Source organism: Lathyrus oleraceus, chromosome 1 (assembly GCF_024323335.1).
Source record: "Lathyrus oleraceus cultivar Zhongwan6 chromosome 1, CAAS_Psat_ZW6_1.0, whole genome shotgun sequence".
Lineage (NCBI taxonomy): Eukaryota > Viridiplantae > Streptophyta > Magnoliopsida > Fabales > Fabaceae > Lathyrus > Lathyrus oleraceus.
Genome location: NC_066579.1, coordinates 17,897,384 through 17,920,048, shown reverse-complemented (window position 1 = coordinate 17,920,048; position 22,665 = coordinate 17,897,384). Strand labels below are relative to the sequence as shown.

The window sequence follows — 22,665 nt, the reverse complement described above, 5'->3', positions numbered from 1 at the left end:
CATGGGTAAACTTCATGGAATGTACTTTGAGAAAATGCTTGGTAGTATGTCCTCAAATTTCTCTGGTGTTGTAACAATCGGCGAGCGTATCGAAAATAAGTTGAAGATTGGAAAGATTTATGGTGCTTCTAATCCCCACGAGGTGGCTACAAAACCTCAGAGCAACTTCACCAAAAAGAAGGAAGGGGAAACCGAACTGTTATGAAAAAGGTTCGTCCTCAATTTCAAGCTCCTATGGATCCCATGCCATACTACCTGTATCCATATGTCAGTGCAACTCAATACCAACAACCACCATTTTAGTATCAAGCATCTCCTCAACACCAACAGCCTCCCCAGGCTCAGGTTCCTCAAAACCAACGTCTTATGTAGAACAACAGAAACCAAGGGTGTGGGCAGAATAGGCCATGAAGAAATAATCAAGATGGAAGACATCCTCAATATGACAAGATCCTTGTACCTTACATCTAGTTGCTACCATACCTTGTCCATGTGGGAGTAGTTGTACCAAAAGAAATTCCACCTGCCACTTTCCTCTACCATTCCAGGAATACTCCTAATGTGTCGTGTGCATTCCATGTGGGATACATAGGGCACTCTACGGAGGATTGTTTGGTCTTCAAATCCAAGATGCAAGTGCTTATTGATTAGAATATTTTATCTTTCTCTAAGGAACAACCCAACATGAAAACTAATCCTTTGCCTGTCCATAACGGGCTGGTAGTTAATGAAATTATTGAGGCGGAATGCATATAAGTGGTTAAAGAGGCAAATAAGATTAAAACACCAATGACAGTTATTATGAATCAGTTGCAAGAAAATGGTTTCTTAGAAGATCTCCATAACGATTGTCCAATTTGTGACACAGAGCCTGATGGTTGTACTGAATTGAAAAGTTGTGTGAAAGAGCTAATGAATCAATGGGTGATCCAATTCACCAAGTCAAAGATTATTGAAGAGGTATATGTCATTGAGCCTATTACTATCATCTACATGAATAATAAAATTGAAGTTCATGCGAAGAAGATCCAACCAATTAATATATGCGTCCCTAGACCGTTTCCCTATCAGAGTACCAAGGTTGTGCCTTGGAGGTACTACACCACTACATATGTGGGAGGTAAATTAATATGCTTCTCTGAAGTAGGAATAGTCAATATAGCTAGAACTGGGGGCATGACTCATAGTGGTCGTGTCTTTGCTCATAAGTTCACATCAAAGATAACATCGCCAACAGTTACTACTGCTAAAAGGAAGATCGTGTCAACAACTCCTTCTTAACAAAAGGAATAATTAGAATCTATTCCGTCAACATTTATCCTTGCCACCACGGTTGCAACTACTACCCCACCTGTGGAGAAAGATGTTACAAACAGATCAACAGAAGTTATAAAAGGTAAAGAAATTATGGATTCATAAGCTCAACTTGAGAGCCATAAGAGAAGCTTCTCTTCAAAACAAGGTTAAGATTTCCTCAAGCTAATCAAGAAGAGTAACTTCAAGAGAATGGATCAGCTAGGCCACACACCATCCATGATTTCTATCTTATCCTTGTTGTTAAGTTCTGAAGCTCACCGAACTACTTTAATGAAAGTCCTGAATACGACACACGTAATTCACGATATCACAATCGATCAATTGGACGAGGTTGTCACAAACATCATAACCAACCGATATTTAGGATTCAACGATGCTGAATTTCCTACTGAAGGAACTGCTCACAATAAAGCCTTGCACATTTCTGTCACATGTATGTATACACTCCTATCTCAAGTCCTGGTGGATACTGGTTCATCCCTTAATGTGTTGCCCAAGAATACATTAAGCCAGTTAGTAGTAGAAGGGACGGAGACGAGAGCCAGTGCCTTGGTTGTAAGGGTTTTTTTACGGCTCCTAGAGGCAAGTAATCCAACTTACAGTTACTGTTAAGCAGACCATGGATACATGTCGTTGGGGTAGTGACCTTTACACTGCACTAAAAGCTCAAATTCATGTTTAAGGATAAATAGATCATTGTTTGTGGCGAAAAGGATTTTACTATCAATGAACTATCAGTGTTTTGGTATGTTGAAACCGAAGAAGGCATAACTAAGGTTCTTTTCCATTGCTTGGAATTCGAAGATGTCAATTCTGCCACATTCGCTTCAAAAAAGGTAGCAAAATGGTTTTATCATCTATAAAGAGGGCCATGGAAAATCTTGAGAAAGGTATTCCTCTAGGATAGGGTCAGATAATAGATGTTGCTGAGAAGCATAATTGCTTTGGTATCGGTTACCATTCATCGGCTTGCCTTCCAAATCAAGGAAACCATAAGAGGTTATGCCCTGCCAAGTTCAATAGTGATAGGTATCAATGTGATGACATCATATAAGTTATTGAAGGTTCTAATAGAAGAGAAGTTTCCAGCTTTGTGCGTAAATGCCCACCTGGCTTCATGCTAAACAACTGGACTGCCTCTATGGTCCCAATGGTCTTTTCTGTTACAGCATAACGCATTTTGTTTTTTCAAATCCCTTGTCGTCATCCGAGACAAGAGGATAAATTGTAAGGGGCTCCTTGTTTTTGAACTATTATGTGATCAATAAATAAAAATATTTTTTGCATTCAAGATCATATTCCTTTTCTTTATGTTATTTTACTTTTCACAAAAAATTATTTGGCAAAAGTTTCTTTTTCTTTTACACTTTTTAAAATGCCTATTCTAAAATAAGCTCACAAACAAGTAGAGAAAATAAATTCATTACAATCCACTCCAATTCGTGCACAAATGCTACTGATGTCATAACATGGAACCATGCAAAGGTAATTGGACATTGAGTTCAATAGTTGCCAAAATAAGCCATGTAAAGTATCCATGCGCAAGTCACTCAATTCATGTCCAAATGAAGTGACCTTGGATGCTTTGGAAAGGTGGCATCAATGGAAACAAATTTTATGTTGAAGACTTTTCCATTTGGAATTTGGATCATGATGAATTTTGAGGTGGAAGTTGGAGAAATCAAATATGGTTGAAAATTTTCTAAGTACAAAGTCAAATTACCACTTCTTCCACCTTAAATAACTTTTGCTATGAGCTTCAAATGAAAATGGTTCCTTCACCAAAGTTGTATCTATTTGATTACTCTTAAATTTGGTCATAAATTTTACATAATTTGAATTTGGCATGAGGGAGTTATGGATTTTAGAAGTTGAGGAAAATTATTTGTTCAACGGTGATGACCCAAAATGACCTATAATGGTTCCTCTTGGAACATGCCCTTGCAAGTAGAATTTGACATTTATCAAAGAAGAAAATTTTGATAAGACATCTTTAATTTGATCCTGGAACTTGGATGGCCTTCATATCATATAAATTGAGTAAGTTATAGTCTTTGGAAGTTGACCTTCTAACTAGGGCACAAACAAAATGACCTATAATCTTTCACCATAAAAAATGACCTTCCAAGCAAAGTTAGCTCTTGATCTCAACATTAAAGTTGTTTGGAATTTCATAAAGAGTAATGCTTCTCTTGTAATAATTTTCATATGACAAAAATTGTAGGAGATAGGGTCTAGGGAACCCCCATTTAGACCAGTTGACTTTCTCTGGTCGACTTCCTTGAACCAACTTGCAAACTTGAAGTTCTTTTGATCTTTGGGGCTCATAGAGAATCATATATGCTTGAGATGATGTATTATGAAGTATACTTTGATATCTTTGACAAATTGATGAAGAAACTTGTTGAGGAAGTCACACAAGATACCTAGATGAATTAGGGCTTCCAAGGAAAACAAGCTTCAAACTCTTGATGAATTCTTGATCAAAATGACAAATAAAGAACATGGGGATCTATATATGATGCTTAGAAAAAATTTGGGCCTTTTCTTTGTTTATCTCTTGCCATGAGGGTCTCAAACCCTAGTTGTGAGCTTGGTGGGGGCACAGATGGGCACACACATCTACAAAAGAAACAAAGCTATACATAGACATATTTTTGGTATTTTAGTTAGTAGACAAAGAAAAATAAAATATGATACAATTAAAAGTGCTTGGTGATCTCTCCCAATACAAATCCAATGAATGAGGGGTGAGGAGGATACCAAGGTGTGATCCCAAAGCCAATGCAAATGATGAGATAACGTGGGGGATCTTAGGGTCAATATTGAGGTCTTACAAGATTAGCCTAATTTTATTACATAAAATGTTTGGATTTAGGTAGATTTAACTAGGATTAGTTGATTTTTAAATTATAATTAATTGTTAGGAATTAATTCAACGTTGATTAATTTGTGGATAATAACCATTTTACCCCTAAGGTTTAGAAAGTTCATGTTATGCATGCTCCCTTAGTTTAGCGTTTGTTTAGGTTTATTGGATCACTTTAGTAATTTATTTCCCATGTGAATATTGATGTTTGAGTTCTTTTTTAATTTGATCCTAACTATTGTATGTTCCCCTAGTTTAGGGTTATATAGAATCAATTAGTTTAGATTGACCGATTAACCTTTTAGGTTGTATATTTCAATTAATTTTTCTCCCTGATTATGTGTTAATCAAAGTTTACTTTGATTAATCAAATCCTTTACATTGTGCTTAATTCCCCAACCCTATTCAAGTCATCAAAAGACCCTTGATCACTTGATAAGGAAAGTCCCTGGTGTCCAAGCTATATTGGATCTCAGGAGCTCAAGATCTCAAGATTCAAGATCAAGAGGTCAAGACTTCAAATCAGTACAAGGTCTTCACATTGTATACATAATGGGTTACTTCTCAAGCACAACAAATGTCCACACTTGTAAATCCTGATTCAAGTTGTGTGACATGGGCCTTAAGTAATAGTGAAGGAGTGAGAGTGGAGAATTACTTAACTCATTATGAATATCTTTGGGTACGGGACGAATGACCTAGTTGCTCATTGTATTCACCTCTATTCGTAGACTTTAGAACAATTTGAATCACATGAGTGTCAAATGTCTCTTCACAAGCAACTTCGCACTACATTGCAACAATCAGAACCTTCATCAACACTTGTTAATCATGATAAGAGTTACACGCCATGAGCCTTAAGTAACAAAGAATAATGAGAGTTGAACATTCCTTAACTCATCTAGAATATCCTTGGGCACGGGACAAATGACCCAATTGCTCAAGGTATTCACCTTTGTTCATAGATTTTAGTGCAATTCGAATTAAATGAATGACAAGTCTTCATCATAAGGAGCAACAAGAATAGTCCTCCTCAACAACTTTAAAGTCATGATGAGGATCACATGCAATGAGCCTTAAGTAGTAAAGAAGGGGTGGGAGTGGAGAATTACTATCCTCATTCTGAATATCTTTGGGTACGGGACGAATGACCTAGTTGCTCATCGTATTAACCTTTACTCATAGACTTTAGTATGGTTCACATAAAATGACTGCCAAGTCTTCTACATCTTTTATTATCATCCCTCAACAGTATTATATTGTCTTTTCTTTGGAACCAAATACCCTATCCCTTTGGATTCCATGTATACTTTCTTAGGGAAAATAACCAATACCCACCTTTGAACCAAGAGTTGTTTGTCTTGTCGACAAACATTTCATTCCTTTCTTTTTGGCCAATATGCCTATTTACTCTTCGGTTTAGAGTTTATTCCTTCATGGATTCAATATACTATTTTCTTTTAGTTTCAGATTATCTGTTCCCCTACAACGATATATTGTTTCCTTTGGATCAAACACCATATTCCCTTGGGTCCCTTACATATCCTTTTAGGGCAAATAACCAGTGCCCACCTTATGAACCAAAAGATGTTTGTCTTGATGCCAAACACTTAACTACTTTTCTTTTTTGCCAATATGCTTGTTTTCTCTTTGGTTCAAAGTTCGTTTACCTTCATGGGTTCCTATGTGTCGCATCCGCGAAAAACAACCGGTGGGCTGAAACAAAAACAACACAGAGCCGCCACCGTGCGTTATTTATCCCAAAAAGGGAAAGGAAACGCTCAGAGTAAACCTGGGAAAAGCATGGTCTCGCGACCAAAGAGAAAGGGTAAGGGAGTCGGTTACGCGAGGGGAAGGTATTAGCACCCCTCACGTCCGTCGTACTCGACGGGATCCACGCTCTAAAGAAAAAATAGGTTGCTAAAACAAACATCACACACACACTAAAGACAACACAAGTGGGGTTAAGAGGAAGAGGGCTCGCTAGGACATCGCATCCTATGCCTACGTATCTCATCTGGAACGAGAATCAGAGCTGCCGTAGTTCGGCTCACGCACGCCAAACAAGACACACACAAACACAGGCAAACTGGGAGCCTGAATGCCAATCACTGAACTTACATCAGCATCCGAACCAAAACACACGCAAAAAGGCAAACGTGGAGCCCGAAAGCCAATCACTGGACTTACATCAGCATCCGAACCAAACACACGCACGCTGGAACCCGAATGCCACTCGATGGACTTACATCAGCTTCCAAGCACACAACAACCAAACAAGTTGATAGGGAGTCGGGAACTCGAGCCTATAACCGTCAAGCACACACACAAAAAGAAAGAAAAGTGCCCGGAGAGACCTCGCACGGTCTCCTGCCTACGTACCTCATCTGGTATGAGGATCAGGGCGACGTAGTTCCCCTGAAAGGGAAAGAAATTCTAGCCAGAAACCAAGGGGAGACACACTACCAGGGAGCTGTACTCGAGCCTAGTGTTATCATGCATCATTGCCCTATGTTATGGTTTCTACCTACTTGCACAACAGCAAGCTAATCCTAACCAGGAAAAACAAGCATGCAAGCATCAATCAAAATAAAACAAACATTTCACATAGCACACACTATATCCAGTCAAGTGAGGCTCAAACAAAGGGTGGACTGCCGAGGCAAGTCAACTGTACAGGGGTATTGTTCGCTCTTAACCTTGCCATTGAGGGGCTAAGGTGAAGCTGATGAAAGGTGAGTGAAGATTAGACTTCACAGCTCTTATCCCTGATCAGGGAGAGCTTCAGACAAAGGAGCGTGGGTCCAGAATGGAGGGACCCTTCTACGCTCAAGACTCTGACTCGACTGTGCAACAGCACAAGATCTTGGGTTTGTGTCCTAATGCATCAACACAGTGGTGTGAGCAGAGGGACGACTCAACAGAATAGCGAGGGATAGATTGCATATCCCTTGGGTTCCGCCAATTGCCTCATAGAGGTCTTTACCTGCTTGGCACAAAAGTAAACAATCACAAACATCGCCTCTTAAGGAGGACTTCAGACAGTTGCCTGGCCAAGTAACAGGCCAGGTCTTCCAGACTACATGGAGACAAGAGAGTCTACCTCAACTGGTTTAAAAACCAAGCAACAGCAAGCAAGTTCTTAAAGAACTGTAAGCAACTTAATGTACCTGAAATCAATCAAGTATCATCAGTACTCAGACAAACCAACAGTAAACAGCAAATGTTAATCTGTACAGTCAAACACAAATTAATGCACACAGGTGCAAGCCATGAGCCCAAGCTCAAGCATAAAACCCTACAACACAAAACAAGTTAGTTTACAACATCAAACAAAACTCAATTTAATCAGCTTGCAATTTTCTCCTTAAGGCTTTTGCATTTCAACCTGAAAATCCAAACCAAATGTGAGAAACTAGACCACTAGGCCAAGCCTAGGGTCCAAAGGGGATGAAAAAATCAAAACAGCAAGTGAAAATTATCCAAAATCACATTCAAACAATTTAGAAACAAATGCAATTGGTCCCATGCTCATATCAATCACCATTATCATTTTATGCACAAAATAGCATCCAACATGCAATTTGCAACTTCAAATGACCAAACAGAACTATCTCAATCAAAAGTATATCAAAACAATTCAATTAATTCCACAAAAATTCACAACTAAACAGGACACATTCAATGTATAGCATGTCAATTTCCAGCTCAATTGGACAAAAAGAAGTAGGTCAATTAAAATCAAGAAGTTCAGACAATTTCAAGCAAGCCAAAACAAGGCATCACAACAAGCATCAACTTCCAAAAATCACAAAACAGTGTCACAACAAGATAAATGAATGGGATCAAAACCACAATGGCCTATAATGTGCCTACAATCCTCATACCAAATTTCACACTCATACAATACAATATGAGAATTTCACAAACAAAATACAATCATGTGTCACATAATGTCAACAAAATGACCAAACAGAGGGAAAAATTCCAATCAATTAGAAAATGTCATCAAAAATTCCAGAAAAAATCTCATGTGATCTCAACATTCATATGTTCATTCATGCAAAATTTCAACTCAAATCAACATCCCTAAGCATTTTAAATAAAATCATGAAGTTGACCTAGCTTGGTGTGACACAAATTGTCACACCTCTAATCAAAAATTCATATCTCCTCAACCAGGGATCCAAAAATCACATGAAAATCACCAGCAATGAGTCCAGAATAAGCACAAAAAATTTCATCCATTCATTTGAAAGTATCATCATTTCATGAAAGATATGGCAAGACATACACAAATGTGACACATACAATCCAACCCTAGGCATTTTAATTTTCTACACATGCAAAAATTCCACAAAAATCATGATTAAATTCTACACATCATCAGGAATATCATGCAAAAAATCTCACCAAAATTGGATAAAAAATGAGTGAGTTATGAATTTCTAAAGATCATGCAACAAAATGTAAAATGAAATGAAAAAAGAAATGAAATAATTGGAATTAAATTCAGATAATGGCAAACTTGTAATTCTGATCAACTAATCCTAAACGACGCCGTTCCAAAAATAAGCGCTGGCGTGTTTCTATTGGACCAGGAATGGCGGTAAACAACTTTCAAACATCCACAACCAAAACACAAGATCAAACGCGTACTGTGCTTTGTTCTTCACCATGAACAATCATAAAATTCCAGAAAATCATGAACATCAAAACGTAACCAAAATCATCAAACTTATAGTCAAAAGAACCGTCTCTCAACAAGGAACATGAACATGTAATTGATTTAACCTAACTCTCAACATAGCGACGGGATCGAGCAAAATAAGATACGAGCACAAAACTTCAAATCATGATTTCTCTCACCACACTCAATCAATTTGCAAACTATGAACATCATGTGATTCTACATTGAAAGATCTTTAAAATGCATATAATAATTCATGCGATGATGAGATTCGAAAAAACACCTTGTGGAGGTTGCAGGTCTCGATTCGTGAGTTTCCAGGCGTAATTTTGTGAAACAGATGAGGATTGATGTACAAGAAGATGATTGGAGTGCAGGTCCTAGCTCAAAGATGCTTCATGTGCAAGATCCATCCATTTGCCATTGTTGTGCTCACTTGTGACAGTTCCAATTCTTGGAGTTTTAGGCAATGATTCAGCAAAACAGCTCCTCAATGAACCTTGTGGAAGATGAATCCACGAAGAATCAGCAAGAATGATGAAGATTTGATGAAGATTGATGAAAAAAAGTGATGAAGATTTTTGAGAATTTTGAGAGGTTTTGGTGAAATTCAGTTACAGATCTTTGGAGAATGTGATTGTAATTAGCATTTTCTGTTATGCTTAACAATATATACCAGTGCTAATCCACTTTGCTAATCTCAATTACCAAAAATCAAGTGATTAGCATAATTGCATTTTATGTGAAAGTCCAAAAATGACCTCTTCAAATAACCAATGGAACAGTAAAATGAATGTTCACACAAGTTCTATTTTGCATTTGGAGTGTGTTGGAATTGGTTTCATGTCCATTGGCCTTGTAAAACTCAAATCCACTATGCCATGCCAAAAATACACATGAATCCACTTGAAAATTGACTTTTTGCCTTGACCATTTTTGATGAATTTGGACCATACACCATGAAAGTACATGTGAAATGGGGTTTGCTCACAAAAAGATCACCCAAATTGGACATTCCATGTGAAAGTTATGCCACTTTGATTATAGGTATTTTTGAAAAATGAATGGACCATAACTTGTCAACCATACACGGGAATTTCAAGTTCTTGGACTTTTTGGAAAGGTGAGAGAAAGATCTACAACTTTCATGTTGGACAAATTTTCATTTGAAGCTTTTTTGGACATGTAATTTTGTGGTGAAAAACTTTCCATTTTTGGAAACTTTCATTACAAGTCACTTTCCATTTTTGGCAACTTTTCTCCTGATTTTATTTTCTTCATTCTTGAGCTTTGACATGTCAAATGAAACTTGTTTCAACATGAATGAAGTGTATCCAACTCTCTCCCACCTCCAAATCCATAAAATCAGGCACAGTTGACCACAGTTGACTTTTTCAACTGATAGATGAATTTGGCAATGCACTGATCAAGCTAAGCCCCAATCCTCTGATGAAATGGCTCAATGGTGAAACCCTAGCCTCAATAAGCTCAATATAGTCATGTGATGATCCCCATATCCATTGTAGACCTCATCTCCTTGCCATGCCCTGATTGGCCCAATGCAACTGATTAGGGTTGACCAGTGGTCAAAACCCTAATCTCAAGGTATCTGATCAACACTTGAACCTCTTGGATGACAACAAAACCATGATGATGATGATGTATCATTTCAACCAAGATGAAGACCCATCTCTTTGAGAACCAAAACCCTAATTCATAGCCCAATCCTCAGATGGCTAATGATCAGTCAATAAAACCCTAGGCTTGCATCATGACCTTTTCATCTCCTGATCAAGACTTATGAGGATGACTTGCACAATGTTACCACATGATATGCAAATATGCAATGCCTAATGACCTATGAAATGCAATGCAATATGTTAAGCTAGTCCCAAGAGAGGAGGGCAAATTTTGAGGTGTTACAGCTGCCCCTATTCAATCCACTGTGAACCTGTCGATATGAATAGCCCCGGCTTTCAGATGATCAGGATGAAGAGTGATTGAATACCAAGAACAGACGAATAATTTGCACTCTGATGGGAAATAATTAACAATGCCTGTCAGAACCGGCAAAGAACACAATCTCTGAAGAAAAATCCGTCCGGTACGGAGAAAGTCGGCCTGATCACTGAAACAACAACGTCGACCTGGATACCAAAATAAATGGTAACGCAGGGATAACCATGGCCTGAACACCGCCCGCTGGGGATTATTATCTCTTTTTTATGCTTTTCTTGAACCCCGAAATTTTTCTGATAATCTCCCTTTTTTTTTTATTTTCTTGAACCCCAAAATTTTCTTTCGGCGCAAATGATCCCCGATCACTGCATTTGAACCCCGTTCTCCTGTTTGCCAAAATAATGAACCCCATTCTCCAGAAAACACCTCGTGTCTCCTTTTCTCCATTTGAACCCCAGTCGCCTGACGATAACTTGCGATCGCCATTGTGAACCCCATTCTCCAGAAAATGTCGCAACATCTCCCCTTCTCCATTTGAACCCCAGCCGCCTGACGATAACTTGCGATCGCCATTGTGAACCCCATTCTCCAAAAAATGTCGCAACATCTCCCCTTCTCCATTTGAACCCCGATCTCCAGAAAATGTCGCAACATTTCCTTTTCTCCATTTGAACCCCGTTCTCCAGAAAATGTCGCAACATCTCCCCTTCTCCATTTGAACCCCGATCTCCAGAAAATTTCGCAACATTTCCTTTTCTCCATTTGAACCCCGTTCTCCAGAAAATGTCGCAACATTTCCTTTTCTCCATTTGAACCCCGTTCTCCCATCTCTCGTGATAATTCCGCTGGCAACATCGGAAATAACACCAAACCACTCTGAGGGCGACATATCAGAGGGTACACCTTCACAAAAGGAAGGTAACATGTGCATCTCTTCTTCAGAAGACACCCCTAACGACTTCTGTTGGCCTCTGCCAAAGTCTAAGGTGACACATGAACAGAAGATAATCCTGAGGACCTCATCCTGGATATAATCTCCAACTCCAATCTCCATATGAACCCCGCTCTCCAGAAAATGTCTCAACACTTCCTTTTTTCCATTTGAACCCCGATCTCCAGAAAATGTCTCAACATTTCCCTTTCTCCGTTTGAACCCCAAAACCGCGCTGATCGCGTAACATCCTTTGATTTCACTTCCATCTCCGTCCGACGGAAAAAATTCATCCAGTATCGCACTACTGGGGAACATTGCTGATCTGACATCATGATGCTAGACTCCTCAGAGTAACATCTTCACCATCCGACGAAACCAAAACCTCAAGCGGTAACCACGGCTTGAGTCGCGCTGATCGCGTAATATTTCCATCTCTGGCCGACGGAAAAGTTTCCTCCAATATCGCACTATTGGGGAATACCTTTGATAAAAAATCAGGATGTTGAACTCCTCGGAGTAACACCTCTTCTCTTTTGGGCAAAACCACTTCTCAAACGATAACCACGGCTTGAGACTAGCTTATGCTTGCAATGATGAATGACTTTTTCTGTGTAATGCTCCATAATTATGGAAATGCTACGCGATTTAATTTTCTATGCAACATGATATGCTTATTCTACATGAAGAATGCATAAAAAGCGTCCCCCTCAAGGGATTCTGCTGGGGAGCACGAGACACTCCGTTGAGGAACTCGTCAATCTCCGATTCCACCCTGTTGGGGAATAGCACTGTTGCTGCTGGAAAAGGTAACCCTTGCTGGGGAAGAACCTCCTTTGCACCCAATCCGCTCGGGAAACTGCTGGGGATAAGAACCACCAACGCCCTCTGTGGGGATACAACAGTCTTCGACTTGCTAGGGATGTCAATCCCGACTCTGCTTTGGGGAACCCTCACAGATACCTGGCGACTTCACTGGGGAAATGCTCACAGATAGCTCTGCTGCGGAGACAGCAACCTCCAGGCCTGGCGACTGGGGAAGCATCGGTCTGACACCTGCCGGGGATAACCATCCTGACCCTGCTAGGGGAAACGAATGCTACTCTGCTGGGGGACGACCCCTCCAATCCACACATAGGATACACTGCTGGAGATATATTTCATTGAAACCCGCTCCACTCGGGGAATAGCAACCTTCAGGCCTGGCTGCTGAGGGAACACCGTTTTAAACCTGCCGGGGATAACCATCCTGACTCGACTAGGGGAACCATAGACCTTGCATTTGCTGGGGAGTTAGTTCTCTGATTCTGCTTGGGGACTACGCTGGGGAAATGAGAAAAGTTGGTACAGAACACCCGTCGACTCGTCGAACCAGGGTATCCGCCTCCCAATCTCGTATCAGCTTTCCACTTTTGAGAACTCCCAGACTCGTCTGGACCTTTTCTGCTCCATCATCTTGTATTCCCAACCGCTCTGCGCTCGACGGAGAGTGAACTCCTGGGGACTATACAGACTTTTCAATTTTCCGACTTTGAAGAGTCTTCTTGATTAATTCCAAAGGTCGTCGGACGTCCTGCCGTCTCTTCATCGTTCCTTCAACTCGCCTGTCCCTGATTGGACTCTGCGGGGAATTTCTACAGACTTTCCAGTCTTCCGACTTTGAAGAGTCTTCTTGATTATCATTCAAGGATCGGCGTACGTCTCAACGTCTCTTCGCCATTCCTTCATACATTCGCCCCTGACTGGACTCCATGGGGATTTCTCTTGTCAAAGCTTCCACATCACAACCTGCAAGTGAGTGAAAATATCTAACAGTACCTGCAAAACAGATCGTTAGATAAAACCGTGCCCCAGGCGTGTCAAGATTTCAACACTTGGGTCACCCAACCTTCCGAATAAGATTTCAAACTTTCAATCCTATAAACATGCATTGGAAGGGACCTGTATGTCTTAAAATGCAAAGATTCTTTATCAAAAATAATCGGATGTTTTTGCAATCAAAGCGGTAATGAAAAACAAAAACAAAATTATTTGACTGAATATGCATTTTATTGATTGAAAAAAAGTGTGGCTCAAATGAGCAATACAAAGGAAGCAATTCCTGAAAAGAGGTAATCGCGCACAAAAGAAAAAATCTATCCTAATGGCAATGTGAAACCCGTGATCTCATCGAGTTCCAACTCGGTTACACCCCATATGTCCTCAGACTCTCCGTGCTTTCTGCCTTCTGAACAAGACGCTTCTGACTGATCCCCACCGGGTATTATCCATGATGCTTTAACCAAAGCGCAAACGATCATGCGGGACGCAGTTGTTCGTTTCAATCCCTCTTTTGCCTGGACCGCCCTTTCGGGTTTTCAGTCCACCGGGATACCCCTTTTTGCCCAAGTCGCCTTTTCAGGTTTTCGACTTGCCGGGTGTACAATTTTTCATTTTTATCCCTAATTTTTGCCCGAACCTTTCTTTCTGTTTTTTGGTTCGCCGGGATGCCCCTTTTTGCCTGGACTATTTTGTTCTTTTCGTCCAGCGGGTCTCTTTATACGAAGTATTTTTTTTAACTGCGTCCGCATTCACAGGGGATGGAAAATCCTCACCGTCCATGGTCGTTAGCAACAAGGCTCCACCAGAGAAAACCTTCTTGACCACGAATGGACCCTCATAATTGGGTGTCCATTTGCCCCTTCGATCGTTTTGAGGAGGAAGGATCCTTTTCAGCACCATATCACCCACGTGATACACCCGAGGTCGTACCTTTCTCTCAAAAGCACGCTTCGTCCGCTGCTGGTATAACTGCCCATGACAGATGGCTGCCAGCCTCTTTTCCTCAATCAGGCTTAACTCCTCATACCGGGTCCTTACCCATTCAGCCTCTTGCAATTTCACGTCCATCAGGACTTCTCAAAGAGGGAATCTGAACCTCAACCGGTAGCACCGCTTCCATTCCATACACCAATGAGAAAGGAGTTGCCCCAGTAGATGTATGCACCGATGTTCGATACCCACGTAATGCAAACGGCAACATCTCATGCCAGTCTCTGTAGGTTACCACCATTTTCTGCACAATCGCACCGTCGGTGCATTCAAACGTTATCCGGGCAACGAAAGCTTATCCACCTTAACCTCCCCATCAGACATCAGAATCCGTTCGGATTCAGGGTCAGGCCCCTCCTCCGGGATCGGTTCCTCATAATCTTTCGATTAGAGCACCTCGAGATGTCCTCATCAGGGAACTCAAACTTCATCGGTTGATAATCCTCAACGGGTTGCGGGGCGATGTAATCAGACAATACACTCCCCTTGATTGCTTTCTGAGAGGTATACTGAATGTCGTATTCAATCAACATCATTTGCCCTCTTGCAACCCGTCCGGTCATTGCTGGCTCTTCAAATATGTACTTGATCAGATCCATCTCGAAATCCACAAAGTGGTATGAACCAGCATATACTGTCTCAGTCGGCGAGCAGCCTATGCCAAAGTACATCAAGTTTTCTCGAACAGTGAATGTATTGTTTCACAGTCGATAAACTTTTTGCCAAGGTAAATTGCATGCTCTTTTCGACAAGACTCGTCATGCTGACCCAATACACCTCGTAGACCCCTCGAGGGCTGTCAAGTACCAGACTAACAGTTGTTCCTTCCACGGGAGGCATCGGAATCAGAGGTTCCTGCAACTTATCCTTTTATTTTTCAATGCCCCTTGGCAATCATTATTTCACCTGACCGTTTGATCTTTTCTGTTCTTGAATGGGTTCCCACATGGCTGTTAGGTGAGATGTGAACCATGACATGTAGTTCAATCTACCTAGGAGACCACGAACCTCTTTCCATCCTCGGTTCAGGTATTTATTTATTTATTTATTTTTTTTTATTTTTTTTTAAGCAGGATCAACCTTGATTCCTTTCTTACAATGAACCCCAACAGCTTACCGGCCCGCACTCTGATAGTGCACTTATCTGAATTCAACCTCAGTTTGAATTGTCTCAACCAGTCAAACGACTTGCCCCGGTCTGCCAGATGCCCCTCTCCTGTTTGGGACTTTGCTATCATGTCATAGCATAACATTCAACTTCATGATGAATCATATCATGAAACAAAGTCACCATGGCTCTCTGATACAGGCACTGGCGTTCTGCTTCTCTAGAGGACAGTCTTTTCTCCATGGTAGCTTGTGCGCAACGACACCGATATCCGACCCTGGCATATCCTGACACGACCAGGCGAAGGTATCCACATGCTCTTTCAACAAGGCTACCATTCTGCTCTCGACTTGCCTCTGAAATGGCCCCAATTTCATTTCCTTTCTGACCTCAGCGGTGCTTGGAATAACAACCTCAACCCACTCCTCGTGCGGCTGAATCACCTTCTCCTCTTGTTTTGACAACCTGGCTAATTCCAGCAGATCACAATCTTCTTCGCCTTCTTCTTCAGCATGATAGATCGGTTTGTCGAAGTCATATGAGGTGTAACCAAATTGTTATCAACGAGATCCGGAGAATTATTTTTGAATTCAGAACGAGACAAATCAAAAAAAAGAGAAAAATGAGAATAAACATTGCCATTTTTATTTGTTTTTAAACTGCAAAAATAAATGAAAAACAGGGAACACCGCTTTTTGACTGAAAAACATCCATTTATTTATGATGCGAAATGTTGCAAAATGAAACATGAGGTGGCCCTTACAATGAACCATTACGTGTCGGGCAACACGCAAGGCTTTCATGCAGATAAAATCAAAACAGAAATCATTACTCTTCCGAATGAGTGACAGTGCTGATCTTTTTAGGCCTTCCAGCTTCCTGGTACGCACGATTTTATCCACGACTCCAGCTCGCGGTCGCTGTCAATCTCTTCACCCACTGTATAGGCGTGATCTGAATCTAGCATTCCAGCATTGACAAAGGTGAACGACGGACGACGTCCTCTGTTCTGCTCAGACGAGTCTTGACCTGGATGATAACCAATCCCAAACATATCCGCCTTTACCACAATGCATATGATCTGTCCCCAGCCTGGGATCCCTCCATTTCTCACCACTTCCACCGCCTGTTTGTAAGAAGAAATGGACGGCTTTTTCTCTTTCTCAACACCAACGGCATTTTTCACCTTGATGGTTTCAACTTCCAGACTGGGTGCTTTACACCTTACATCGTCCATTTCTACTTTCATCATTCTCTGGACCGATTCCCCAATTACTACACACCCCTTTGTAGCGATGGCCGCACAACAATCAACACGAGGGAAGCTCCATTTTTCGTCGGGCGTTTTGGGACCACAGACATGGGCATTCTTAACTGATCCTTCTCAGTCACCTCTATCCCTTTCTTGTCCTTCGACATCATCTCCACTTTTACAGGACCATGCCTTGTCACGGGGTTAGCACTATCATCTGTCGTCGGTGCAAAATTGATTGCCTTAGAATCCACCAAGTCCTGGACCACATGCTTAAAAGCTTTGCAATCCTCAACATGATGTCCGGGTGCCCCAGCATGGAACTCACACCTGACATTCTCATCATAACTGGAAACCCTCTGATCCGGTTTCCCTGGAACCAATATCCTTGGCTGCACCAACCCAAGATCCTTCAACTTTTTAAACAGAGAGGCGTAAGTCACGGGCGGCTTATTGAAATGACGATCTGTCGTCCTCCTTCTCACTTGGCCCACTGCTCTTTGTGTCCTCTGTTGAGGTGACTGTTTCCGCTGTGGTGCAGGTGAATCACCAACAGGAATGGTTACGGTGGCAGCATAAGGGTGGTAACGATCTTTACCGCATTCTCTTTTAGTCTGCACACCACCTGATTCAACTTCCTTCTTGAGCTGACCATTGTCAAGGGATTTCTTCACTACGAATGACGGAGCTTTCCCCTGAACTTTCTCCTTGATCATCCAACCCTCAATCCTTTCCAATCTCTCGGCCATGGCTTTCTGCCCCAAGGCAAGCCCTTGCACAACACTGAACAAATCCCTCACCATCTCTTTCAGTTCGAGGATGTCGGCGTTGGGAGGATCCATCAGTTTGGATTTGTTGCCCCCAGCAGGATATCTGAGCAAACAAGCTATGCGCACCGGTTGACACCTACAAAACAGCAAATGGGTTAATATGCATGAATGCAACGTCTATTCATATGAGGAACATTCCGTCCTTTGATTCTGGTTTCATCGAGACAGATAATATTTCACCAATAACATTTTGACATCCAGATGTCTCTCAACCAGATTCTCAATCCATAATACTCCCCATATGACTAGACGTAGGTTAGGTGCAGATGAATGCAAAACGAGAACGATGCAGATGTATGAATGCAATGCACTGTGCCATCCTCCAAGTCATCTGATCCTCTGTTGCTCTGAGTTACAGCCCCGATTTCTGAACCGATCACAACCATCTGAGGTCTGATTAACCATAAATCTGACTCAAGGTTTCCGAAATAAACGGAACTGCAAGATACACCATCATCATCATCACCATCAGAGATCCACTGAACAGATAACCATAACCTCTGAGTCGGCCTGGGGAATCCTGAAATAAACGGATCCCCACTGATAAATAACACGGACAACACTTCGGTGTCTCTGAAATAAATGGCCATAAATCCGACTTATAAATACGACTCTGATCAACGGAACCAAAAGTCACCATCTGAGTCACCAACAGAACATCTGAAAGAATCACCCTCCCCTCACAGGTAAATTCTAATTAAGTCACCCTAAGGCGGATAATAGTCTCGACAATCGGGCAGAGATACTCAATGGGTTTGCCCTTTCGGGTGTGCCATTGTAGCTCTCTTAAGATCGTCTAAACCAAAGATCCGGGAAATGATCGGTCACCAGAGTCACCAGCTCAAATGAAGTAACTCAACCAAAGTGGAGTACCCCACAGAGGAAAGCACTATCAAATGAACCTCGTCCGGCTTGTGGTACATCACGTTGCCAGGCACATGTTGACCTAACATGAAGGAGGCAACATGAGACCACACTAATCCTAGGTGTATACTCGGGCATGGGTTTTAGCCCCACTCAGAACACCCACCCCAAACAGAGGAACCACCTGCACAGAGGACGACAACAATAATAGCATGATGCATGCAGACATTTATGCAAATATATACACAATCAGAAAAATAAATGCAATAAATAACAACACAAGCAACCTAAACTATCCTAGAACGCTAGGAGAGACTCGCTTAGGGAAGATGGACCAGCACAGGTCAACATCTTGTGGAATCCCCAGCAGAGTCGCCAGCTGTCGCATCCGCGAAAAACAACCGGTGGGCTGAAACAAAAACAACACAGAGCCGCCACCGTGCGTTATTTATCCCAAAGAGGGAAAGGAAACGCTCAGAGTAAACCTGGGAAAAGCATGGTCTCGCGACCAAAGAGAAAGGGTAAGGGAGTCGGTTACGCGAGGGGAAGGTATTAGCACCCCTCACGTCCGTCGTACTCGACGGGATCCACGCTCTAAAGAAAAAATAGGTTGCTAAAACAAACATCACACACACACTAAAGACAACACAGGTGGGGTTAAGAGGAAGAGGGCTCGCTAGGACATCGCATCCTATGCCTACGTATCTCGTCTGGAACGAGAATCAGAGCTGCCGTAGTTCGGCTCACGCACGCCAAACAAGACACACACAAACACAGGCAAACTGGGAGCCTGAATGCCAATCACTGGACTTACATCAGCATCCGAACCAAAACACACGCAAAAAGGCAAACGTGGAGCCCGAAAGCCAATCACTGGACTTACATCGGCATCCGAACCAAACACACGCACACTGGAACCCGAATGCCACTCGATGGACTTACATCAGCTTCCAAGCACACAACAACCAAACAAGTTGATAGGGAGTCGGGAACTCGAGCCTATAACCGTCAAGCACACACACAAAAAGAAAGAAAAGTGCCCGGAGAGACCTCGCACGGTCTCCTGCCTACGTACCTCATCTGGTATGAGGATCAAGGCGACGTAGTTCCCCTGAAAGGGAAAGAAATTCTAGCCAGAAACCAAGGGGAGACACACTACCAGGGAGCTGTACTCGAGCCTAGTGTTATCATGCATCATTGCCCTATGTTATGGTTTCTACCTACTTGCACAACAGCAAGCTAATCCTAACCAGGAAAAACAAGCATGCAAGCATCAATCAAAATAAAACAAACATTTCACATAGCACACACTATATCCAGTCAAGTGAGGCTCAAACAAAGGGTGGACTGCCGAGGCAAGTCAACTGTACAGGGGTATTGTTCGCTCTTAACCTTGCCATTGAGGGGCTAAGGTGAAGCTGATGAAAGGTGAGTGAATATTAGACTTCACAGCTCTTATCCCTGATCAGGGAGAGCTTCAGACAAAGGAGCGTGGGTCCAGAATGGAGGGACCCTTCTACGCTCAAGACTCTGACTCGACTGTGCAACAACACAAGATCTTGGGTTTGTGTCCCAATGCATCAACACAGTGGTGTGAGCAGAGGGACGACTCAACAGAATAGCGAGGGATAGATTGCATATCCCTTGGGTTCCGCCAATTGCCTCATAGAGGTCTTTACCTGCTTGGCACAAAAGTAAACAATCACAAACATCGCCTCTTAAGGAGGACTTCAGACAGTTGCCTGGCCAAGTAACAGGCCAGGTCTTCCAGACTACATGGAGACAAGAGAGTCTACCTCAACTGGTTTAAAAACCAAGCAACAGCAAGCAAGTTCTTAAAGAACTGTAAGCAACTTAATGTACCTGAAATCAATCAAGTATCATCAGTACTCGGACAAACCAACAGTAAACAGCAAATGTTAATCTATACAGTCAAACAGAAATTAATGCACACAAGTGCAAGCCATGAGCCCAAGCTCAAGCATCAAACCCTACAACACAAAACAAGTTAGTTTACAACATCAAACAAAACTCAATTTAATCAGCTTGCAATTTTCTCCTTAAGGCTTTTGCATTTCAACCTGAAAATCCAAACCAAATGTGAGAAACTAGACCACTAGGCCAAGCCTAGGGTCCAAAGGGGATGAAAAAATCAAAACAACAAGTGAAAATTATCCAAAATCACATTCAAACAATTTAAAAACAAATGCAATTGGTCCCATGCTCATATCAATCACCATTATCATTTTATGCACAAAATAGCATCCAACATGCAATTTGCAACTTCAAATGACCAAACAGAACTATCTCAATCAAAAGCATATCAAAACAATTCAATTAATTCCACAAAAATTCACACCTAAACAGGACACATTCAATGTATAGCATGTCAATTTCCAGCTCAATTGGACAAAAAGAAGTAGGTCAATGAAAATCAAGAAGTTCAGACAATTTCAAGCAAGCCAAAACAAGGCATCACAACAAGCATCAACTTCCAAAAATCACAAAACAGTGTCACAACAAGATAAATGAATGGGATCAAAACCATAATGGCCTGTAATGTGCCTACAATCCTCATACCAAATTTCACACTCATACAATACAATATGAGAATTTCACAAACAAAATACAATCATGTGTCACATAATGTCAACAAAATGACCAAACAGAGGGAAAAATTCCAATCAATTAGAAAATGTCATCAAAAATTCCAGAAAAAATCTCATGTGATCTCAACATTCATATGTTCATTCATGCAAAATTTCAACTCAAATCAACATCCCTAAGCATTTTAAATAAAATCATGAAGTTGACCTAGCTTGGTGTGACACAAATTGTCACACCTCTAATCAAAAATTCATATCTCCTCAACCAGGGATCCAGAAATCACATGAAAATCACCAGCAATGAGTCCAGAATAAGCACAAAAAATTTCATCCATTTATTTGAAAGTATCATCATTTCATGAAAGATATGGCAAGACATACACAAATGTGACACATACAATCCAACCCTAGGCATTTTAATTTTCTACACATGCAAAAATTCCACAAAAATCATGATTAAATTCTACACATCATCAGGAATATCATGCAAAAAATCTCACCAAAATTGGATAAAAAATGAGTGAGTTATGAATTTCTAAAGATCATGCAACAAAATGTAAAATGAAATGAAAAAAGAAATGAAATAATTGGAATTAAATTCAGATAATGGCAAACTTGTAATTCTGATCAACTAATCCTAAACGACGCCGTTCCAAAAAGAAGCGCTGGCGTGTTTCTATTGGACCAGGAATGGCGGTAAACAACTTTCAAACATCCACAACCAAAACACAAGATCAAACGCGTACTGTGCTTTGTTCTTCACCATGAACAATCATAAAATTCCAGAAAATCATGAACATCAAAACGTAACCAAAATCATCAAACTTATAGTCAAAAGAACCGTCTCTCAACAAGGAACATGAACATGTAATTGATTTAACCTAACTCTCAACATAGCGACGGGATCGAGCAAAATAAGATACGAGCACAAAACTTCAAATCATGATTTCTCTCACCACACTCAATCAATTTGCAAACTATGAACATCATGTGATTCTACATTGAAAGATCTTTAAAACGCATATAATAATTCATGCGATGATGAGATTCGAAAAAACACCTTGTGGAGGTTGCAGGTCTCGATTCGTGAGTTTCCAGGCGTAATTTTGTGAAACAGATGAGGATTGATGTACAAGAAGATGATTGGAGTGCAGGTCCTAGCTCAAAGATGCTTCATGTGCAAGATCCATCCATTTGCCATTGTTGTGCTCACTTGTGACAGTTCCAATTCTTGGAGTTTTAGGCAATGATTCAGCAAAACAGCTCCTCAATGAACCTTGTGGAAGATGAATCCACGAAGAATCAGCAAGAATGATGAAGATTTGATGAAGATTGATGAAAAAAAGTGATGAAGATTTTTGAGAATTTTGAGAGGTTTTGGTGAAATTCAGTTACAGATCTTTGGAGAATGTGATTGTAATTAGCATT

The 22,665-nt window shown here is 41.2% G+C and overlaps 1 protein-coding gene across 1 annotated transcript in view; it reads left to right on the top strand.

Moving 5' to 3' along the window:
- The first annotated feature begins 789 nt into the window (after nucleotides 1-789).
- The window catches only part of LOC127087669 (sugar transporter ERD6-like 6), a 62,564-nt gene continuing 40,688 nt past the window's right edge, over nucleotides 790-22,665 (top strand). Inside the window, exon 1 of the mRNA XM_051028602.1 lies at nucleotides 790-1,236. Within this exon, the coding sequence (XP_050884559.1) occupies nucleotides 790-1,236 (447 nt within the window). The remainder of the gene's footprint in view (nucleotides 1,237-22,665) is intronic.